The 25,035-nt window shown below is 38.1% G+C and overlaps 1 protein-coding gene across 1 annotated transcript in view; it reads right to left on the bottom strand.

Annotated features, from left to right (window-relative positions):
- kcnt2 (potassium channel, subfamily T, member 2) overlaps nucleotides 1-25,035 on the bottom strand; it is a 134,342-nt gene that overhangs the window by 26,525 nt on the left and 82,782 nt on the right. Inside the window, exons 25-26 of the mRNA XM_007895673.2 lie at nucleotides 24,142-24,225; nucleotides 13,198-13,326 (exon numbers count right to left, since the gene is read on the bottom strand). Coding sequence (XP_007893864.1) covers nucleotides 13,198-13,326; nucleotides 24,142-24,225 — 213 coding nt within the window. The remainder of the gene's footprint in view (nucleotides 1-13,197; nucleotides 13,327-24,141; nucleotides 24,226-25,035) is intronic.

Consider the following 25,035-nt stretch of genomic DNA (forward strand, 5'->3'; position numbering starts at 1 on the left):
ACAATAAATACATTTTTAAGTTGGCAGAGTTAACATAGAATCCCTTAATGAAACTACTTTTTACTACTATGAGGCTTAAGCCTAAATTAAGTTCAATATCCCTTCCAAGTTTGCTAATGTAATAGATGGTGATAAATATGTTGCACATTTCTGTACCCTAATCTGAAGAGTTAGAAGTACTTTCAGTTTTAATTAATTAATTCAAGTCTCCAGAAATAATTAATTGCTTTACTGCAAAATTAAATATGCTTCAGTTTTTAACGGTGCCAGGAATTCTGTATTGTATTAACTGAAGTCCTCTCGATGTTTCTCAATACTTATCTTTAAAGAGCATTTACAGAAGAGAGCAAACTCTTCATAACTCAACCTTGGTTTAACTTGTCACTAACACTTAAGCCATCATGATGTCAACATCCTGGATGCATTTATTTCTGCAAGTAACCATAAGCCTAACTGTAACTGAACCCTTTTCCTTTGGAGTGATGAGTTAGCAGGAGTTTACTGTACAAACACAAGTCTATTTGAAATGGGGCGGGGGGAAAAGTCAATTCCGGTCATCTTAAATCATGTGCGTCATATTTCTTAGTTGAAATTTGATCAGTAGAAATGGACAGTAAAACATTCTGTAATAAATCTTGAAAAAGCTATCAACAAATATTTTACAGATTCTTCGTCAAATAGGCAAAATCTTATTTAATTTGGTGTAGAATGTCACAGCACAAAAACAGGCCATTCGGCCAAACAAATCTGCCCATTTATTTTTAACATATGGGACACTTGATCCAATCTGTCTGTTCTTGCCATACCTTTAATATTCCTCATTATCCACCATCTAACCAATTCACTTTTAAATAATTGACAGATTCTGCCTCAACAACTGTTTGTAGCAGTAAATTCTACATTTCTACCATTTTTGTGTAGAGAAATTTTTAAACTTTTTATCTGCTTCTCTAATTACTTTAAATTTGTGCCACCTTATTACTGACTTGCCGACTATTGGAAATAATCTAAACTATTATAACACTTGACCATCTGGAAGTCCTCTAACCAATCCATCCTAACCCTAACTTTAGGCCCTCCCGTCAAAAGTGTTGCATTATATCTTAAAGGGTGGGTAGAATACACAAAAGATAGAGAAATATTGTAGGATTAAAAGGTGAATTTCTCTACCTCCATGCAAAGGAACATGTGCCAGAGGGTTTTGCTTGTGAGTAAACTTGTTTTTTTAATTGCATTAAGTTCACTTTCAAATCTATTTCCTCTGAAAGAAACCTACTAACATATTGCACTTATGGCATTCAGTGGCATAGCAGAGAGATTTATTTGTATTACACTGCTTTATAGACACAGTGCGTAGTGTTATAATTATGCAGTCTTTTTTCCACCAAATATGTAATGCAGAAAGTATGTTTCAATAAGGAAAATACAATTATTCTAAAGGAGAATCTTGCATATATTAGACATTAGCCAATGTTTTTAAGAACAGTCAATATTTTTTGGAAAAATGCACGACTTAAAAATGTAAGGGTAAGCATTGTTGAGTCGAGCTGAAATGAGCAGACAAGACCCTGATTGCACAGTAAAATATGCATCAATTATAATGGCTGCTTTCTACTGATCTATTTCTCTGACTCATGTTGAGTATCCAGGAACCACAAAAGGTCCTTTTGATTTTTAAACACTGCAGAAGATAAGTATTGAAGTAGTATGAAATTCAGGTTTACCTAACTGATGTGAAGACATTTAATTATTATCATTGCACTGAGGTAAATATGATGAATGAATTGCTTTAAGCATGATTATATTGCATCCATAATTATAATAGTACAGAAAAGTACCAAACAAAAATAAAAATTCACCTATTTTTCTAATGCCGATTTGTCCTATTGGAAGTGATTTAACATTGCTTCTAGCTGTACAGTGATTTAGAGCAGGTATATACTTTATACCTTTATACTTAACCACTCCTTGTCACTTGTAGGAGAAAAGCTCTGTGAATTATGCAGCTAACCTGGGTTATGTGAATAGCTCTTTAATAACATTAAAAAATAATCCCTTCAGAATTCTGGGTCTGTTCACTGATAACTCATAAATCTTTAAAGTTTTTTGTATTGAGGAAGAATGTATTTTCAATGTCTGCATTTTATACAGCAGTAGTACAAACTAATGACCTGCTGGAAACACCTCTTGTCAGCTTGCCTCCAACACAATAATAATAATAATACTTGCATTTGATATAGCACCTTATCACATCGTTGAGACGTCTCAAAGCTCATCACAAAACAAATTATAAAGTGGAGTGACTTGTGTATTTTATGTATGTCACGAGCACTATTTCACAATTTTATCCAAGCTACAAATTCTTCCGACTTTTTATTAAGAAGTGATCTTCGTTGCCCATAGGCAGAATTACTGTCCACTTGTCAGCAGTGTTCAAGATAAATGGCCATTGTAATGTTCTTCTCAGTAAGAGGAAATATTGGCTGCTGGTGGTAATAATCCCCTTGGTAGTAATTTATCTAATGCTTCTGAACACTGTCAGGCACTTTTGTATCCTGGGAATGCTTGTGTGCAGATTTTGACTAGCTATTTATATTTATTTAAAGTGATACTGTTGCTGTTGCATAGCCCCAAAGTCTGCCTAACTGAGGACAATACGATGTTATTACCTGCATGAGAAGAGCAGCAAGTTGTGTTGAGTTCTGCACAACACACAAAAAAACTATATTTAATAAAATGCGATGGAAACAATGCATCATGATTAGAATATGGCTCCAAGACTGCAATTGATTGAATCATGTCCCTGACTGTATAAAGTGAGTCAAAGGGAGCACAAACAGTACAAATCCATATAATTATTATTACATTTAATCTGTAATAGAGATAAACTGAATTCATCCACTTTCATCTATGTTTTAGCTTCATAATCTGCTCCATAATAGCTGTATCTCTCCATTTCATCCAAGACTGATGACTGACTAACAAGACTGATGTTGAACTAAACAAGACTGATGGGCACAGTGTTTGCACCACAGTAACTATGCCCTAAGGCTGCCTATTACTGTTTAAGTAAAATTTTAGTTAATTTAACATTACATTTGGGGAGAACAAGTTTGCAGGGCTATGGGGAGAGCATAGGGGAGTGGGATTGATTTAGAGAGCTCTTTTCAAAGAGCTGGCACAGACACGATGGGCCGAATGGCCTCCTTCTGTGCAGTATAATTCTATGTTTCTGTGATATAGCAACTTTCATACCATTAGGATGTCACAAAGCACTTCACAGACTACTGTAAAGAGTAGTCACTGTGTTTTGTGGAAGAAACACAAGAATAGTAATTAAAGATTAAGGGTGAAAGTCTTCAATAAGTAAAGATTTTCTCAGAGAAAAGGCATAGACTAGAAAGTAAGCAACATCATTAAACAACTAACTGCCTATACGATAAAACAGAAAAATAGTATTGCATATTTCTGAACAATTAATCTGCTAATAGCACATAAGAGTGCCACTATATTATAAATAATGCAAAGCACAACTCTGAAGTGATAGAAATACAAGCATTTTTAAAATGAAAAAATATTTCATCATCACATGCACAATCCTTTGAATTTTTTATCTGACGTTAGCAATGGAACCATGCGTAAGTTGATTAATTACAATTTACTGCAATGAATAAAAGAAAAACAAAATGATAGATCTTTATGGGTCTTTGCTTTTATTGTAGCAAAGGGAAATACAAAGCAGTGAACATAGATATGCATGGACAGGCCACTTGCCATGCCAATGATTTCCATAGAGTTCAATTTTATTTATTGCAAATGAGAGAGTAATTTCTGTGATTTATTTCCCTCCCATCACATTTGTTTCTATGCATAAACACAATTCCAACAGAGCAATGAACTTCATATTTGCTGCCCTGCAGTTTGCTGTATGTTATACTCCCAATGTCTACCATCTATGAGTCATCATCATTGCTTTAACTTCTCTGATTTGAAGATGGAAATCTCTTCTTTAAAATGATGATGAGTTTTAAATAGATCTCAGCTCAGTGGGCAGTCAGCTAGCAGACATTTACTTCAAACCCTTTCTCTAATATTTAATGGCATTCTTTCACAGAGAAGAAGGTTGATCTGCTCATCTCAGCTCTTCCTGTCTGTTAGAAAATATGCTTAGAAAAATATTGTCCTGCTTCACATTGATGTGTGAAGTGAACTAAATGACACTTTGAATGGAAAAAACAAATAATTTTTTTTATTATTTTGTGCAAAAGTTGGTTTCAAATCTTTATATGGTTCTACTCTGCAACTCGAAATGCGGATACAGCAATCCTGAGAAGTTGGCAATAGCACCTCTGCCTTTTTTTTAATGAAAATAATCTGTGCTTGTTTTACAAATGAAGTGGCTTGCAATGGAAAATATGGAATTGCTTCAGTTCCCATCTGATTGAATTGGTTGTGCCCTGCTAGCTTGTTATTCTACACACACAGTTGCACTCCATAGTTAGGCAGATCGATCTTCCACCATACCACTATCATCACTGTCGGATGTTAAATGACCAAATAGTGACTATATCCTCCTGGGGGAGGGGAAGTGGTGAGGTGGGGCGGGGGAAGTAAGCGGGAACTCCTTGGAGTTGAACTGGCAATGAAAATGTCAATTGAGCCAATCCTCTGTGGTGGTCTCGATAATCCTGAGCCAGGCGAATCCGCAGCACTCCAAAACATAGCCAGGCTGGCTCATCGGCAGGACATGGAAGAGCAGATCAGTCAATGGACTTTTCCTACTCAGCTCTCGTTAACCCTGCAAGCCAAAGGTCTGTAGGGTGGTCCGAGCTGGACAAGCAGCGGGAAGCTTGTTAAGCAGTGCTCTCAATGGCAAGCAATGTGGTTATACCCCAATGCTCACTCTGATGTCCCCAAACTTTGCCTCTTGCCTATCTACACCTAATATTTTTCAGAATTAGGTAAACAAGACAGGGACAGAGTGCGCATTCCATTCCAACAAATTCACACACAAAATTCACAGTCAATCCACTTTACAGGACATCCTGTGAAGCACTTTGAGACATCCCGGCAATTTGATAAGGCACTATATCAAATGCAAGGATTATTATTAAATATCTCTGGAATTTCCATGTAGAGGTGGGATGCATGGAATTCTCAGTTTGGTTTGGATTCTCTTAAGCATGGTGATGGATTTCTGCATGTGTCAGACAACCAGCTGACCAAAAAAGAAAAGAACTTCCCTCTCTATTTCCTCATTCTCAGCCATCAAGACTACAACAACAACAATATGCCCTTATATAGTGCCCTCCATGCAGGGTAGCATCTCAGAGCGCCTTAACAGTGGTGGAGCCTGACTCCGAGCCGGGGGGAGAGGGGAGGTAGTCGTAAGCACGGTCGAAGAAGAAAGTTTTCAGGTGGGACAAGAAAAGGAAGAGAGTGAGCAAGGTGGAGGGATTGAGGGAGAGTGTTACAGAGTTTTGGGGCATAGTGGCTCAAAGTGCGGCCTCCAATGGTGGGGTAGAGGGTGCAAGGGACGAGCAGGAGGCCGGTGCCAGTCAAGCCGAGGCGACAGGGGATGGATTGGGGAGTGAGGATGCCAGAGAGTGAGTGGATTTGAACACGAGTGTGAGGATCTTGAAGTCGATCTGTTCGGTGATGTGGAGCCAGTGGAGTCTGGCCAGAACTGATAAGATGTTTGGTTCGGGTCAGTAAGCAGGCAGCAGAGTTCTGAATGAGTTGGATCTTTTGAATAGTGGAGCTGGGGAGACCGGCGTGGAGTGCATTGGAGTAATCCAAGCAGGAGGTGACAAACGCAAGTACGAGGGATTTGGTTGCATTTGGGGTAAGGTTTGATTGGAGGTGGGCAATGTGGCGGAAGTGGAAGAAGGCTGTCCTGGTCAGAGACTAAATATGGGGGAGGAAGGACAGCTGGGGGTTGAACCGGACGCTTAGGTTGCGCACTGGTTTGGTGAGTTTGAGGGACAGCCCAGGGAAGTTGAGGAGTTTAGATCTGCAGGATTGAAGACGCTGACAGGAGCCAAGGAGTATGGCTTTCATCTTGTCCACATTCATTTGCATCCAGGCCCTGATGTCTGCCAGAGAAGCTGATAGAATATCGGCAGACCTGGAGTTGGTACTGGAAGAGGCAAAGTAGATTTGTGTGTCATCCTCATACATGTGGAAGGTTACCCATGTCTATGGATGACATTGCCCAGAAGGAGCATATACATAAGGAAAAGAAGAGGGTCAAGAATGGAGCTCTGTGGGGTGACTGGGTGGAGGCAAGAGGAGAAACCATTTGCTGAGATGAAATGGAGGCGCTTGGTTAAGTAGGACTCGAACCATACGAGTGCAGTCCCACTAAGGTGGATGAGGAAGGAGAGCCGATGGAGCAGGATGGCGTGGTCAATTGTGTTGAATGTGGCAGAGAGATCCAGGAGGACGAGGGGCAGAGGGAGCCCTGGTCACAGATAGAGAGAATATTGTTTGTGACTCTGACAAGCACTGACTCTGTGCTGCGGACAGGGTAAAAATCAGACTGCAGGGGCTCGTGGAGGGAGAGGTGTGACCGAAGTTGACCTGCAACAATGCGTTCCAGGACTTTGGCAAGGGAGGGTAGCTTGGAAATGGGACAGTAGTGTGAGAGATTAGAGGGATCAAGGGAGGGTTTTTTGAGGAGGGATGTGATGTCAGCAGTTTTCAGGGGGAGTGAAACAGAGCCTGAGGAGGGAGACTGGTTGACTATGTTGGCCAGCAGGGGGGAGAGAAGGGAGAATTGAGTGACCAGCAGCTGGGTGGGGAGGAGGTCGAGGTAACAGGTGGTGAACTTCATCCGGGTGATTGTGGTTGAGAGGGAGGAGGGAGAAATGGGGGCAAAGAAGTGTAAGTAGGGGGGAGTGGCAGGAGTCGTGGTGGAGGGAGAAGGCATTGTGGATGGTCTGGGTGGGGTAGAAGGGGACATGGGTGGAGGATGATTCAGCCAAGCAGATGTTTTCAATTTTTGAGGCGAAGACGTCTAGGACCTCTTTGTACTTGGCGTTTGATGTGAGGTTTGAGGGAGCTTGAGGGGGTGTTTGGAGGTAGTGATCAGCAGATCTCAAATTGTTAATTTTAACAGAATAAATAGATTCCTCATCTATACTCCTTCCCCGCTCCCCCACCCCACATCATATGCACAAATGAGTATAATCTGCCACATACAGATATTTTTGTGTGCAAAAGTGATAGGTAGAGAAAAACAAAGCTAGACAAAGGATTCAACTGAGAAACTGCTTCAGTTAAAGTGAACTGTAGTAAATACATTTAAATTATATCCTGCCAACTGTCCCATGTCAGGGTATGACACAAAATACTGAAGTCTATTATAACTGAAGCAATTCACTGCATTTAACAACAACAGACAATTCCCAGCCAACACGTTTTTTGAGAGTAGGATCAACAAATTTGTTCAAATCCTTTGAAGAAATAACCGAAATGGTGGGCAATGGCCATGTCAATGTTTATTTCAGTAGACAACAGTATGATTTTAATCCTTAGAGCACTGCCAATGTATATTCACATCAGTGAAGTCTTTGTGTGGGGGGCTGCCAATGTGTATTTGTGCTCACTGGTCCCATTCCTGGCTTTGGCAATGAGATTTATAGGGAGAAAGCCACCTTCAAGGTTCTTGCTTTTCATTGTCTACAATACCAACTTGCCATTGCGAGACGATGAAAACCAAATGTAAAACGTTGCTTGCTCCTTCCAAAATGAGCAATGGGAAGTGGAAGTAAAGGTTGAAATATAGCGGGACATTAATAGAGTAGAAGGTGTAATGGTAAACATCAAAATGAGAACACAGAGAATAGAAAAGGGGAGAAATAGAATGTAGCCCAGCAGAGCTTTTAAAATGGAGATATCACCCTTCATATGAGAAATTAAACGGAGTCTCATTTGATATAAGTGTGGTATAGCAAGGTTCAACTGCATGGTAATCCACTGTCCCTTTGGGTAAATTAGGGACTTGCAATAAGATAGTTCTGAGATACATTTAAACCTACTTCTTGTCTGAATGATATAAAATTTCCAAGTTTTATCTATTTATTCACATTCCTTGACGATTATATCAGTCGGATAGAACCCGTGATGTTACAGCTAGTATAGAACCATGACATAGCAAATTGTATATGATCTGTTGCAAGAAGGCTACTCAATGAACCCAATTTATCTGTATTTATCTGCTCTTAGCTTTTTAAACATCAGTCAAACTTCACTATGAATTGCTCAAGAGAGTAGAAATTCAGATAATATTTAAATCACAGCAAATAAATCTCGGTACTTGAATTTTATGAAGAATTCACAACACACAAGGAATTCTTATAAAAAAATTCTGCAGTGGAAAGGTATATTATTACAATTCTGATTCAAAATATTCTGATCATGCTTTTGCTGAAGACTTGCAAACTATTCAAGTTTGCTTTTCAAGATCATGTATTTGTATTATTTTGAGCAAACCTATGGGCTTAAAATGTTACCAGGGTCTAGATTTACTTTATTATCGTAGAATTTTTGAGAATCTACAAATTGTCAAATTCTTAAATAAAATCTTTAATTTTGAAGCCATTTTTCTGTAAGTTATTTTAAGAATTACAGAAAAAGGCTTCAAAGTTAAATGTAAATTCCACAATTTGCTAAATTCTAATGTTGTATTAATAGAGTAAATCTAGACCCACGTGAATTTTCTGCCCAGTCGTCTCTTGTCAAGTTGAAGAATTAATTGGACAGAACAATAAAAGCAGATTTACAAAAAATGTTGATCCAAAATTGCAGGATGCAATTCATTATATGAATAATGTGTTCATTATATCTGCCCTATGGACAAAGTACAATTTTAAACTAATAGAAAGTTGGATCTCAGAGTATTAATATTCAATGCCCACAACTTGGAAATCTTATGTGAAATGTGAAGTGCAATGGTATACAATTCAAGGTATAATTAAGGTAATGATAATGAGTTTCTGAAATTGACATAGTAAACCTTGCATTGATGACCTTACAAACTACTATGCATGTGATTAGCTGCAAGAGATCACAAGAAAATGCAGACACTCTTTCAAATGGATTTTCTGCACAATTAAATCTTTCAGCTCCACATTGCGCTTTAACTCTACCCTCTTAACTTTACAATATTATAGTGTGAAAAGAGAAGCAATATTTCTATTCTGCAAGAAGATTAAAGCTGATATTCAAGAAAGACATGCCGGGGGGAGGATAAAAAAGCATTAGAAATACTAAAAGTTAAGATAAAATCATCGATTCCTATCAGTCACTCTTTCTTCAGGATGTTGATCTTATTTAATATGCTTGAGGATTTGCTAATGAAAAATCGCCAGTTAAAGGCAATTTAGTTTAGCTGCACTAAAATTGGAAGATAAGTATGTATTAGTAACCATTTATACTCGTTATGAATTTACATGCATGCAGAAATAATTTGTGCCATAACCCAATTGGCATTATACCAATTTATTGAAGCGTTTGTACTTTTGCACATGTATGGATTGAATTTCTTTCTGAAACTGTTCCATAGAATTGAACAGTTGCAGTTTGATGTATGCTTGAAATGCTGTTTTTAAATAGATCAATAATAGCCTCTAAAATTGTTGTTGCATTTGTGGTGGCCAGGGTGCATCTGTGTAAATCATTAGTCATTGTACGTTTTACTTACATGTTATTGGTAGGAGTATAAAGGACTCCAATGCATCTGTTGGTATTATTGTGCATACTTGGTATTTTGTGCTTGAAGATTGAAATTTCTGTTGCAATTGCCATCGAGGATTGGCAGACTGGGGAATATACAGGGGCTGCCAAACCTGATCTTAGGATGCAGGTGAATTTGGTAGCTATTTGTGTGCTATCAAATGCAAAGATTAATTATTTATTTATTATTTGTTAAAGATCCCGTGGCACGACTTGAACGGTATCATGGCCAACAATCCCCCAGTTAACAAAAAGGCAAAATGCTGCAAATGTTGGCAATCTGAAATAAAACCAAAGTCACTGGGAACACTCAGCAGGTGAGACAGCATCTGTGGAGAGAGGAAAGTGGGTTAACGTTTCAGGTCGATGTCCTTTCGTCAGAACTCTTTGATGAAAGTTCATCGAACTGAAACATTAACCCACTTTCCTCTCTCGATAGATGCTGCCTGACCTGCTGAGAATCCACCAATTGATCATTCACATTATGGTTCATGATTATGGGACACTGTTTTGCACAAATTGGCTGCCACATTTGCCTATGAAGACACAGTCAAAATACTCCACAGTAAAAACCTGTGAAGCACTTTGTGCCTCTCGATGGCATGAGAACGCGCTCTATCAAATGCAAGTACTGTATTATTATCATTAATGTCTATTATTATTAATGATGATAACAGAGGCAGGAGGTATCAGCCCTTACCACTGGGGCCAACGAAGGGACATTGAGTCTACATCAGTCTTTGCATAATTGCTCGAGGGAGCTTAATGCTCGCATGTTTACCTTGTCAGCTGCAAACAGGAACACTTGGCAGCATAATCTGGTTTGCAAACAGCAATATATACACTGAACTCTTCATGAAGTGGATTCTGTGATTTATTGTTAGTCTCTTACAATTTGGCCTGTTTTGGAAACCAGAATGCTCTTGCATCATTAGCATTGAGGCAGAATTCATATTAGCTTCCAAAAGGGAATATCTAAATATCTGAAAAAGTAAACTACAGGGGTGTGGGGAACGAGCAGGTAAATGGGATTGAAAAGATTGCTCTTAAAACAGCCAGGACAGACATGATGGACTGAATGGCCTTCTTCTGTACTGCAAATTTCTTTGGTTCTATCACCAGGGCTCCAAAACTGGCCAGAAACAATTCTTTCTGGATTTTGCTTTTCATTAGGATGGAGAGATGGAGACTGAAATTTCTTATTCCAGGCTTTCCAACTGAGAGGTAGGCTTGATCACATGAAGTCAATTAGTCTACTTATGGATCTAACAGTAATAGGATTTTTGTGGCCATTCACCTAACTATGGTATTAGCTGCAGTTTCTGAACTGTTACAGTGTTACAGACATCATTGTCTTGGGGGCAGCAGCTTTTTTATATAACCGCTGTTCCGGAAATAATCACTGTCCTTTCTTCATCTTGAGAATTTCTTCCAATTGTCTACAGCAGCCCAGACACCCATCCATTGTTTGGGTAATGAAGTAAATATTTGTGCTTAAGTTTTATTTTGTTAAACAGTGTTCATTCTTCAGAAGGCATCCCATTACTGGAATATCTATTGTATGATCTGACGTATTAGATGGATGGATAAAAGAAAACTTCAAATATTCACCAATAATGATCCTTTTCATACACCACTCAGTTTTTTTTTNATCACGAACAAGTATTCAATTGCATAATCTAAAAAATCTATAGCAAAGCTTCACCAATGTTTTGATTGGAAGAAAACATGGATAAATCTTTGACATTAGACAAAGGTTATACCAGAACATATATGTATATTATACACTGAAGGCCAACTCCGCTTGGATAATTGGCAAGTATTGTTGCATTTAAACCAATCCAAGCAATATTTAATTTTGTTCCATTTTGTATGTGTAAAATTCTGCATGAAACAAACTGGTCAATATAGCTAATTAGTGGGTACGATGTCTTTTGCACTATCTTGCTGCCACTATCTGCGCATCTTCTCAAGATCTTGTTATATTCCTCACAATTATTTGTTGATGCCCTACTATTAAAATCTTTTAAATGTCATATATGTAAACCTATGATATTAGTAATGTATTACCAAACCTCTGGATTAATACAGCTAGCACAATGACTCTTTCACCCAATGGGCTATTTAAGAACATTACCAGGAACCTAAATGTACTGAAGCATAGATATTAGATTGCTGGCCCTTTACCATTTAAACTTTCACAGCTGACACAGTGCCAGGCATTAATTATTGTATATTTAATTTTGTCATTAAGAGAAGGGAGTTTATTCTGGTATCTTGGTCAAAAATCCCTCTTCCTAAATAAAATAGGTCACCAGTCAGGGCTGTTTGTGGGACATTGCTGTGCGCAAGCAGGTCGGATAGGTAGGGAGGTGCCAGCGTATGAAGTGATTTGCATGGGAATGTGAGGACCTTGAAATCAAAGATTGGCAGAACAGGGTGCAGTTGGAAGCATTTTGAATCACTGAAAGTCTCACAAACAAATAACAATGGTTCCTGAGAGCTATGAAAAAAACTGCAAGTTTTGTCTTGTGGAACAAATAGATTATTTCCACACTTGAATGCACCATAGAGAACAATAATATGCTTTGAAAGCAGCCTATATTTCTTTTAAACTTAGGGGTATGCCCTCCAGTCATAATGTCAGTGATCATTTCACTAGACACAGTCACTAACAATAAATAATACTATTAGGAAAGAATGTTTGGTCAGTGGATGTGATGGAGCTGTTTGAAGTAAGATAAGTGGGTTTTGCATTTCAGAAGTGTAGATGAGGATTGCAACAAATAATTGCTTGGATCAATCTTCACCACTTACATATTGTTAAGCCTAAAAATCATTTACCCAGCCCCCACAATCAAAATAATACAGGACGAGGAGAAATCATTATATGAGACGACTTTAGTCTGGAATCCTCTCCAAGCTATTTATTTTATTTGGAGCAGCATTTCATCTGTTCACTTTCTTTTCTCCCTCTCCACTGCAATTTTCTCCCTCCCCTCCCTCTCTTAAATACTTCGGCTCCACTAGTGCTGATTGTCCTCCATCCTTCATGTATGGGCCGATACAATAAGTGCCAGCAAACGCAAGGCAGCTTCAGATTGGAAACTGATCCTGAGGTTCCCAGGATGTTGTTTTTGAGGTGAGCTGAAGTAAAATATTAATCTTCATTATATTTTGTCTTCTGTGAAGAGAAAAATCCCACCTGAATTTGTATGTAATTTCAAATTCAATAATGAACATAATGATTTGTACCATTTAGAAGCAATGCTATTGTTTGATACAGAAATACTCGGAAATTTCCCTATTAGTTTCATAGCTTCTTTTAACTCCTAGATTTTTTTTTCAGTGTCCCATGTGATATTTAACGAGCTTCTATCACAAAATATGTCAAAAGCAAAGAGAATAATAGCAAAACATATTTCATAATTTAGTACTAGCATTATGCTGAACGCATACCTCTGATGTTGTGAGTTTCTGTGTTTCTGTCCGGTAAATACCAATGGGAATGTCTCCAGTTGAAGAACAAAGCTTTTGATAAAGCCGCCCATATGTCCTAATCCATAGATCATCCTCTGTGATTTTCATCTGTAAAGGCATGGAAAATATTCAGTAAAATTATGATTGTGAAATTGGTATCTGCCTCCAGACTTCAACCGAATTGGAACTGTGCTAAAGGCACTTTAATGAGTAGTTATTGTACGGTATTACATTGTTTGGGTACTTTACTCTGTTGATATTCTTTACGTGAAGCATCTTAAGATATTTGTAAGCATATTTCAGTTAGATATAGAATTTCTAAAAATATATTTTTTTAAAAAAATTGGAGCGAGTTTAATTTTCTCCTCAGTGGCGTATGCCTCCACTCCAGATCCCCAGCCTCCTTGTGTTGGGGTCCAGATCCATGGGGGTTGGCTCAAGTACATTCCCCTCTGTGGCTATTGTTCATGTTTAAGTCTTGGCAATGAGTGTTAGCAGACTGACTGTGGAGAGCGTCACAGCCAAGCCTCACCTATCTTCACTTGGGTGTCACACATGTGCAATACCAGTAGAGGGTGTTGATTTCAAACGTTGTTTAACCACAAACGTTTACACAGACATTGTAAGTTGGATATTTTTTTTACTGCATTTTAGCTGCAGACTGTGAGGCTGAAGACCCCAGAACTACTGCCAAATGGAAAAGAAGGTTGTAGGTTCAAACTCCAGTACTTGCAGACTTTGCTGACTTTTAGCTGAGACAAAAGTTGGGGAATTAAAATTAGCCAAGGTTCCTTCTGATATTTAGATGCCACGTCTTATTTTTCCCTTATAACAAAACCCGGAAGTAACGCTGATTGTAACACAGGCCCACCTCATTTGAAGCGCCATCATTAAATGTTCAGTAATAAGGAACCAAAATGTCAAAGTATAGTTTAGAATACATTAAAATATACAGCACAGAAACAGGCCATTCGGCCCAACTGGTCTATGCCGGTGTTTATGCTGCACATGAGCCTCCTCCTGCCCTTCCTCAACTAAGCCTTCAAACGTAACCTTCTATTCCTTTCTTCCTCATGTACATATGTAGCTTCCCCTTAAATACATCTATGCTATTTGCCTCAACAACTTCTTGTGGTAGCATGTTCCACATTCCCACTATTCTCTGTGTAAAGAAAGTACTTCTGAATTCCCTGTTTGATCTATTTGTGACTATTCTATATTGATGGCTCCTGGTTTTGGTTTCCCCCACAAGTGGAAACATCTTCCCTATGTCTACCCTATCAAAACCTTTCAGAATGTTAAAGCCCTCTGTCAGGTCACCCCTTACCCCCCTTGTTTCAAGAGAAAAGAGTCCAAGCATGTTCAGCCTTTCCTGATAGGTACAACCTCAGTTCTGGGATCATCCTTGTGAATCTCCTCTCCACCCTCTCCAGTGCCTCCACATCCCTTCTATAATGTGGGGTCCAGAACTACACACAGTATTCTAAGTGTGGTCTAACCAAGGTTCTATAGAAGTGTACCATAACTTCCCTGCTTTTCATTTCTATCCCTCTAGAAATGAACTCCAATGCCTGGTTTGCCTTTTTTTATGGCCTTATTAACCTGCGTTGCTACTTTTAGTGAATTGTGTATGTGTACCCCTAGGTCTCTTTGCTCCTCTGCCCCGTTTAGAATTTTATTTTCCCGGATGTATGTGATTTCCTTATTCCTTCTACCTCACACTTTTCTGCATTGAAATGCATTTGCCATTTAAATGCCCATTCAGCAAGTTTATTTATGCCTTGAGATGATTCCATAAACAGAAGTACAGCATTAGAATGATTGTTAACATACAGATGAATAGTTCAGTTCACACCTGCAGAGGTTTTATTTGGCACAGTAGATTTTTTCCCTCTACATCAAGAGTTATTGACTTTTTCTTACGTTTGATACACCGTAGGGGAAAAAAAAGTCACAAAATAATACCTAGCTAAAGCCCCCATGAAAGTACTGAAAATATACATGGTTATATAATCACAAAATGGAAAAAACGCCACAAAGAGAGACATATGAACAATCTGAGAATTCACAAAGAATTGAACAAAGCATGCTGGAACCATTAATATTACATGTATGTAGCATTAATTGAAAAGAAAACATATGTGCTAAATAAATTGGTTTCATACTGAATAATAAATACATAGAGAAGCACAGCCAAAAAACAAGATTGTTTCTTTACAAGAAAAAAAATTTAAAAAAAATTTGAACCAACAGCACTAAAACCTGCTTAAGGGAGCATGGATAAAAACAAGATGATGGGGGGAGTAAAGGAGCAAAATTCATAATAACAGAGGATGAAATAATAAATGGAACTGAAAAAGTTAACAAATAAAATTGAAATGCCGCAGACGATCTATTTCAGAAAGAACAAGGCAGTCCCCTCAATCATAGGACAACTGTTTCAGTGAAATCATTCATATTAAATACTGGATTTAACATGCAATGCGGAGAAAAAAAAAACACACAGTGCTAATGTCAATCAATGTGCAAATTAGGATTCCTGAGATTGAGCAGGTGGGTTAAGATAGCGATTCTGTTTTCTGTGGTAGCTCTGTCAGGAAAAAGCAAGCCTACAGCTTTTTTGTGCCTAATTTGGCAACTCCATTGCATGCACGATCCAAAATAAATTTAACTGTGTACTGAGGTAGATTTATTTTGTTGTGACAAAATAGCATATTAAAAACAACAGGTCCTATACAACTTGGCAGCCAAGACTGCAAATTGCCAGTAGCCAAAAAATATATTTGCAGCATGTGACTCATCTGAGAGGAAACTTACAAATTTAGATTTCTTATTTGCAGCCAGCAAGGGAAATTAGGCAAATGGATGGTGGCAGATCTGTTACCTGTGCCAGTGGTGGTGAACCTGCTTGCAGCTATGAAGGGGAAAGTTTAGTCTAGTAGCTGACAAAGACAAATTTCAGGCTACCTGGAAACAACGTTGTTTTCCCCTCTAGCTATTTATTCATTATTTCTCCCACTATTTCAGAAGAAATGTAAGAGTATATTAAAACCAAAAGCATGACCTTTGACTATATACCTAGCTCACAATCCTGAAGTCACAATCTTATCACTGTAATTGGTAACAAGTCATTCAGTGACATTGACTGGCTGTGTAAGACGTAAATCTATAGAAATTCTGCAGATTTTTCAAATCAAAATATTTTGCACGGTTCACATTTTGATCAACCAAAAAGATTATCATAATTTATATGTAAATAGAATTAACCTCAAAAAGATTGAAGATGAATAAGACTGAAATTAACTGAGCTTCTCAGGGTAACATCGCAGCTTTGTATTTAACGTTGCTAAATTATATGTTCTTATCTGCTCCCCGGTACTCCTCACTGGAACAAGTTTAGATTCTAACTGCAGCATGACATCAATTCCAAAGCTGGTAGCAATACACTGGCCCATTAGGGGAAGAAATTAGTCTCCCTTTGGGCAAGACAGAATAAAATAAGTTGAGAAACAAAGACAAAGTTCATCTTCATCTTCCAAGTCAAGCCCGAACAACTCTGTACTTTCCCCAAGGCTAGTTAAAGAGATAAATGTTCTTTGGGGTTATGTTGCAGGAGTATGTGGCCTCTCAAATGGGGAATGGGGAATAATTCTCTGAGAAAAGTTTAAATAACATAGCATCCTGGCAGAGAAAATGGCCAGAAAAAAATAGTTTGGAGGAAAGAGAAGAAACTAAACCTAAAGATCAGTTCTGGAATTTTTATGCTATTTTTCCAAAAGACCTGGCCAAGATGGTACATTGTCACACAGACAGGAAAATAAATGATACAACATTTTTCTGCCCTTCAATGCTTTTAAAAGTGCACTTTTAAAGCAAATACATAACCTTTAATTGCTTGCACACTACAAAGTCACTGTTCTTTGGCCTCAAAAATGCCTCAGCCTCTATTTTTAAATAATTTCCCAAACATTTTGTTGTACAAACAATGTAATATCAGCATTGCTCAAGTGATGAAACATTTCAAATGGGCTCCAAAGTATTATTTTTCATATATGCATATGAAAGATATGTGTACTACTATAAATATCTATGACACAAAAGTAATCCGTTGAAAATGCTAACATTGAGGTCTAATTTGGAAGATATTAAATACTATTGCAGTATACAGAAGGGTTTTTCTCTCAGTGTCCTGGCCAAGAATTTCTGCTCTAAAACTGGTCATTCATTTAATGGCTGTTCATGAGACCTTGCTGTGCAAAATTGACAGCCATGTTTACCTACAAAGTACAGTCACTACACTGCTCGACGTGAAATATCGAATGCATGTAATGTTTTATTACTTCCACATGTTACAACATAAAATATAAAGTTTAAATTATATTTGAAAATTAATCATTTGTGGTACTGTGCCATGTAAAGTAATATAGTTAGACCATTTAAACTGTTGTATTACATGGAATTAATAAATATTAATATCTATTTTTGTGGGGACACAAGTTAAGCTGTCTTTTCATACTTACTGTTGAAAATTAAAGACATAATCTCTTAGCTAGTAATTGTTATGCATTGGTTTCACAAATTGATTTCCATACATTTTTGTAACTTGATAGAAACAGAATTATAAGTATAAGCACATTGAAATAACTGGAAAATAATTAAAGATGGAAGATAGCTATATAAAAAGGATTTATACTGCAAAGATTGGTAGCGCAATAATCATGCTTAGTTTCAGCCACGGATTGAGTTGTGATACATGTCATTTCAATGCCATTGTGTGTTTATACTATGGATTAAAATTATTCTTTACCAATATAATTTAAATGATTATGGAAATATAGTAACTCATCCTAATTGTTATTACGCCTACAAGCCATCTGAAAAATGAATGTAATCTTGCTGGATGAAAGTCTATAGTGTGCACCAAATAATTATTGTGAAATATAATGTGGAAAAATTTGTATCTTATGTCATTCCATCGTTTCTAGGACTTGGTGCCAAACTTGTCCTCATTGAAGAAAAGTGAGGGGTAAGGGAAACATGATTGAGATCTACAAGTATTGTCATTGCACTTTACAGAAAAAAATTCTGTGATTGTTTTGAGACATTTCAAAGTTCTGTGATGCTCCATCAAATGCAAGGATTATTCAAAGTAAATCTCGACGACACAGAGTTCAAAATGAAAAGGCTTCAAGCAACACTAGAATTTGAAAGTTTTTTTTTCTACATGGAATTGTAGACTACCAAATCATGAAGTTGATGTTTTACTGGGCAATGTCATCCACAGACACGGGGTAAACTTCCACGTTTGCCGATGACACACAGGTTTACTTTACCTCCCCCAGTACCAACGATATTCTATCAGCTTGTCTGGCAGACATCAGGGCCTGGATGAATGCAAACTTCCTGCAGCTGAATGTGGATGAGACGGAAGCCATACTTCTTATGGCTCCCATCAATGTCTTCACTCCTGCGGATCTGAACTCCTCAACCTCCCTGGGCTCTCCCTCAGACTCACCGAACCTGTGCACAGTCTAGATGTCCAGTTCAACCCCCAGCTGTCCTTCCTCCCCCACATCCGGTCCCTGACCAGAACCATCTTCATCCACCTCCACCACATTGCCTGCCTCCAATCATACCTTACCCCAAATGTAGCCGAAACCCTTGTGCATGCACTTGTCACCTCCGCCTGGATTACTCAAACGCACTCCTCGCCGGTCTCCCCAACTGCACTATTCAAAAGATCAAACTCATTCAGAACTCTGCCGCCTTCATACTTACCCGGACCAAACTCCGTACCCACATCGCACCAGTTCTGGTCAGGCTCCTCTGACTCCCCATCACTGAATGGATTGATTTTAAAATCTGCACACTCGTGTTCAAATCCCTTCACATTCTGGCACCTCCCTACCTCTCACCTCCTCACCCCCCAATCCACCAACCGGCGCCTCCACTCGACTGGCACTGGCCTCCTGCTCGTCCCTCCACACACTCCATCCTACCAGTGGAGGTCATGGTTTCGGCCACTATGACCCGAAACTCTGTAACACTCTCCCTCGATCCCTCCGCCTTGCCCCCTCCCTCCCCTTTTTTAGGTCCCGCCTTACTCTTTGACCGTGCTTATGACCACCTACCACCCCCTCTCCAGCTTGGAGTCAGGTTCTGCCATTGTTAAGCGTTCTGAGGGCGCTATATAAGTGCAAGTTGTTGTACCGATTAACTTTTTCACTTAAAACAAAATGGCTATGCTTCTGTTTTGGATAGAAGGGTAAAGGAATAGGTGTAAGTTGATACTACAGTTTCACTGGTGATTCACTGATTTCTTCCAATGGTAGGAAGTCTTCATGTTAGAAGGTAAAAGGCGGCAGAGGCCAGGACACTGGGTTAATGTAAGAAATGATTTGCTGCTATAATAGAACGACTGTAGGGAAAGGATTCGGAAGGATCAGACGTAAAGCTCCATTGAGATTGTTGAGCAGATTTCCACACATTTTGTTCAGTAACTGGATTTATTTCTGTGCCATTTCACTGATTCACTGCCAAATATGTGGTAAAAATGGGGGTTGATGTAACATAAATCGTACCGTTTTCAGAAGAGTTGTGATTCACACTCAAACAGTATAAACAGCGTTGATGCACATCATGCTAAGCTTCCTCTCCTGAGCTCCATTCAAAGCTCACAAACTGTGCAATTTTTAACATATAAATCGATCGACTGCGCAACACAAAAAAAACTATCGATTTGGGTTGTCCTGATTCAAAGAAATGTAGCGCAAGAAGTTTAATGCTGGTTTCCTGTAGATTTTGTGAAAGAAAGAAATTTATGGAGAATTTTACCAGGTATGTGAGAGTAATAACGCTGTGAGAATGAGGGTCTCTAACTATTCTGAGGTAGACCTGGTTGAAATCGTGCTTGGTAGGCAAAACTGAGAAGTTCTCAAAGAATACATTCAGAAATTCTTTCCAAATTGATGCATCACAAGCCTCATGAGGAAAGATACAGTAGTGGATGTGGTGATGTGGAATGAACCAGGGAAAGTAATTGACCTGAAGGTCAGAATGCCTTGAGAACACTGAGACCAACCTGATGGTCTTATCTGGTCCTGAATGATCTTATATATTCCCATGTTCCATTGCTAGGTGAATCAAAAATAAGGCAACAAACCCATGATTCTCACCATAGGCATAGAGGAGATTTGAGATTTGCACAAAGCGTTATTGGATGAGGATGAACCATAACCACAAATGTTGAATCAAATATGGACATTAAAATAAATTTAAATACTTTTTAAAGATATAGTGGGTATGGTGGAAGAGCAGGTACATGGGATTAGAGTGGGCATTCCCCAGTAGATGAGATAATATGAAACAGTAGGCATTTTCTTTGCTGACATTTCTGTAATAAGAGATTGTGCTATTGTAATGGAATGGACTCTCATAGCCCTACTTCATGGTTTTCCCCACATAATATACAGTCAATTCACTGTACAGTATATTCTGTGAAGCGCTTTGAGACTTTCAAACGCGTAATAAGGCGCTATATCAAATGCAAGGATTATTGTTATTATTATTATAGAATGTTGGTGGAAATACCCAATAATGCTAAGTAAATGTATTGATTTATTTAAAGTCACAGTGATCACACCACTATGAGGGGGTCTATTAATGAGGAGTGCCAATGCCATATGTCTTACAGGATCCTGACTTATTTCCTGATAGTTAACAACAGATTAGATGAATTACCATTCACTGAATGAGTACTAATTAATATATGACCATTAATCATTTAGTTCAAACATAACCCTACATAAACTACATAGAATACACTAGCTAATGTGCTCTATTGCATCTTAGACAGGATACTATCAAGAGGGGAAAAAAATCCAATAAAGAAATACAACTTGATTTCAAACTGCAATCATAATTTAGTCACCTGGGCCCCATAATGACTTGTGATTGCTCCTGTATATACATTATTCTCTGTATTTGTTTAGCCCCTGAACTCGACTGTTCAGTTGCTCAAAACAAACCCTGAACTGTTTCAAACACAGTATGCATGCATCAGGATTTAATATGTAGCAATTTCTAACCAGATTGTTTAATAATAAACCTGGAAGTACATGACAGGAAATCAGCTTTGACAGAATCTACTTTCAGAATGCAGCGCCTGTGAATTCTGTTTCCCTAATAACAAGAAAATTCCTTACATTAGACTCCCATTGTTTTGAGTAGGAGGGGGAAGGGAACAAAGGCTCCCGTGCTATTTGGAATCGTCTGTACACACATTCAAACTAGCACACCATAAAACCACAGCAGAAGTGCGTTTAAATCTAATAATGTTCATTAATCTAGAGCTACTGACCTCCACTTCATGCCGATGAATAAAATCAATGTTTAAAGCACAGGCGCTATGGACTACACTTACTTTTTGAGCCATCGGAAACAAAAATAAAACCCTGCCCCCCCAATTAATGATGAATAAAATTAATCAAATTTCCCTAACCTTTGAAATACTAGCAGATCAAGATAAATTCTGTTCTCCCTGGTCTTTGCTAATAAATCCAGCCTGTACACAATAGTGATGAAAACATTATTAATATGCCAACAGTACATCTATTGAAACATCAGGATGTTTGGGAATATTTCGCTGAACAACTGAAGTATATGATAAAAACTTTTTTCTGCCAATTTGTTCCCCTCTTCATCTCCTTGGAGGCACTGATTCCTGTTGGGATATGCTTTCAAGTGGACGGATCACCCTCCAGTACCTTGCCCAAGTGACTGACCGTTCACCTGCATGATTTGAGACTGAATGTCAATGTTGAGACGCATTAATTAACTCTTTAATATTTTTGATTGTAAAAAAACACTCAATTTAATAATCCCATGGATTATTAAAAGTGATGTGCCATTATGAACCCAGCTTCTTAATTAGCATGATATACTGGCAGGAGTGAAACAGTTTCACTGCTGGCTGTATAAATGAGGCATAAAAAGATGTTTTAAATAAAATATCTTCTGGTTGGGAGAGATGCTTGTGGGTTACTAGTGCCTGTGGAATAGATTGGGGTTGGAAGAATCAGGCTCCTTCAAAAAAAGAGTGAAAATTGGTGAGATAAAAACATCCTAACCATTATAATAATGTCACGACGATTATAAGCTAACACAGGTAGCAGTGAAATGCAAATTTAAAGATTAAATCACTGAAACTGTTGAAACAATAAAGATTGAGCATTACTTGCTTAGCAACAGCAACAAGACCTACCAGGATATGTGTTGCTTAGTTACCTTAATGGGGTTTAGCACTGATGGGTTATAGACACATTTTTAAATGAGATTTAATCTGTCAAACACGAGTATTTTGCTATTTAAAAAATAAAGCTGGTTTTCCTTCAGATAATTTAATAGAACTGTATTTACTGTGATTAGTTCTTCATTGATTGCTGCCAGTAATAATGTTGCTGTATGTATTTTTAAAGCAATTGGTAAGAGGAATTGCTTTATTCAATCCTAATGCTTTTTACCTCTCTACCTTTCTACTATTACGACTAATAGTTGTGGGATATCTGAAATCTAAACTACTCTTTTTGCTACCATTAAGTTACCACAAAAAATAGATGCATTAACACTGCTCTTTTGTTATGGCTCCAAAGTACAACCCTGGCACTATCAGAATCTCTCCTATCAATTGCCAGTGTCCCAATTTACTTTCGCCTAGCAAATTCTTATGTTCTTAAGTGTATTTCAAGAACATAAGTATAGTGATCACTGTATAGTATTTTACAGTGTAAGCAATTAGCAATTAAGCGTTCTGGGATGCTACTCCACTTGAATGACACTATATAAACGCAAGTTGTTGTTGGTTGTATAAGAGGGAGGGTGAAACCCTGGGCAAGTATCCTTACTCCACATGCCTGATAATAATCCCTCAAGAAAAAAGTAAAATAAAATAGTGATTTGGTCATTCAATCCACAACTGTTTGTGGAACACTGATGTGTGCAATTGGATGCTGCGTTCTGCCCACAAATACACAGTCAATTCACTTCACAGTCTATTCTGTGAAGTGCTTTGAGACATCTGGAAGATGTAAAAAGCACTATATCAAATGCAAGAATTATCATATTAAGCAACATTGTTAATTAGTTCGAAAACCTTTTGTTTAAGTTGGATTTAATTTGTTCCATACTAATGCTTTTTTAAAATGATAGAAATGATTTAGAATGCATAGGATTCAGGGACAAGGGTTGTTGATAGGAGCTAATTGTAAAGAATTCCCACCATTAACCCTGAAAGCCCCAATTGATATGGTGGTCTGAGCCAGGAAGCTTGTCCAGCAGTTCTCTCAATGGTAAACTGTGTGACTAAACCCCAGCAGTAACCCCTACCCCCATCTGGTGGTTAACATAACATAACATGTAGGAGCAGGAGTAGGCCATTCGGCCCTTCGAGCCTGCCCTGCCATTTAATCATGGCTGATCTTCTAATCTAACTCCAGCTAATAACCTGACCCTGCCTTATCCCCATATCCCTTAATCCCTTTTGCAATAAGAAATCTATCTATCTCAGTCTTGAATATGTTCAAGGACGAGCGTCAACAGCCCTTTGGGGTAGGAGTTCCATACATTCACCACCCAAGCCTATTGCTAAAACGTGCCTAATACTCTTCAAAATTGGGTCAACAGCGTGCATTTCTTCAGGGAAGAGTGCATATTCTATTTCGGACAGAGGAAATGTACATGTATAAGTCGCGTACATCTGTGGAACTCTATCTGACTTGGTTACTCTTAAACATGGTTTCCCAATGTGTCAGACAAGCGGCTCACCAGAAAAAAAGGTTCACAACAGAAAATGCGTAACAACTGGTTGAGGGGGCCTTTGTAAATGATTTTGTTTGTATCTTATACATGGAAACAAAAGCAACTTACTGCACAGAGAAATCCAGATCCTGGTGTCGTATCCAAACCCAGGAGCAGCCTTGTGATAGAGATCATATAATCCTTCACAAATGACTGCAAGCAAAGAAGTTCACATTAATATTTTACTAAAATGAGAAAAAAGTATGTAAAATAACAAAAGTTTCTGTTGAAATAAAAACAGAATAAAGTCATCCGACAGAACATTTTTAAAGAGCTGAAAAGATAAAGTTCACTCGATGCTACATCACAAGATTACAAGATAGGTCCAAGGGAAAAAGACCCTTCGGCCCATTTGATCTCACCCTTCCAGAATGGTGTGGCTATGTTTATATTGCATTGGCATCATTTTTAAAATTGTTTTGCGTAAATAAAAAGTATCTTGAGATGGGGTTCATAAACATGGTGTCGATTAACAGATTGGCAATCTGGGAGAGTTATTTATATTGACTAAAACCAAGTGCCGATATTATTTATGTAATATCTGCACAATGTAGCCAACTAGAATATTATTAAAGTGCTGCTTCAATTGCAAAAAAAAGTGAAGCAGCAGCCTGGTACTGTAAGGTGAAAAACATTCACATTTTTATTATACAGGGCTTGAGATTGGTGAGAACGAAAATACTAAATTGTCAACTCTACAGAGATAAGTAGTGTAGGGTTTCTAAAATGATTACGGAGCAGGATGATGTCCCATTATTACAAACGTTGTATCCGTCTTGCTTCTTGAAGGCAGAACTTCAAGGTTCAACAAGCTGTAGAGAATTTGCAGTCCACTCCATTGCTCTCCTCTCCTGAATAATAACGGGGAAGGGACTATCAAAATGAGAGAAAATGTGGAAATAAAAAAAAATGTAACCTCAAGTTCAACCCCTGCTTTGTGCTGAGTTAACTAATCTCATCCTG

Source organism: Callorhinchus milii, unplaced genomic scaffold (genome assembly GCF_018977255.1).
Source record: "Callorhinchus milii isolate IMCB2004 unplaced genomic scaffold, IMCB_Cmil_1.0 Scaffold5, whole genome shotgun sequence".
NCBI classification, from domain to species: Eukaryota; Metazoa; Chordata; class Chondrichthyes; order Chimaeriformes; family Callorhinchidae; genus Callorhinchus; species Callorhinchus milii.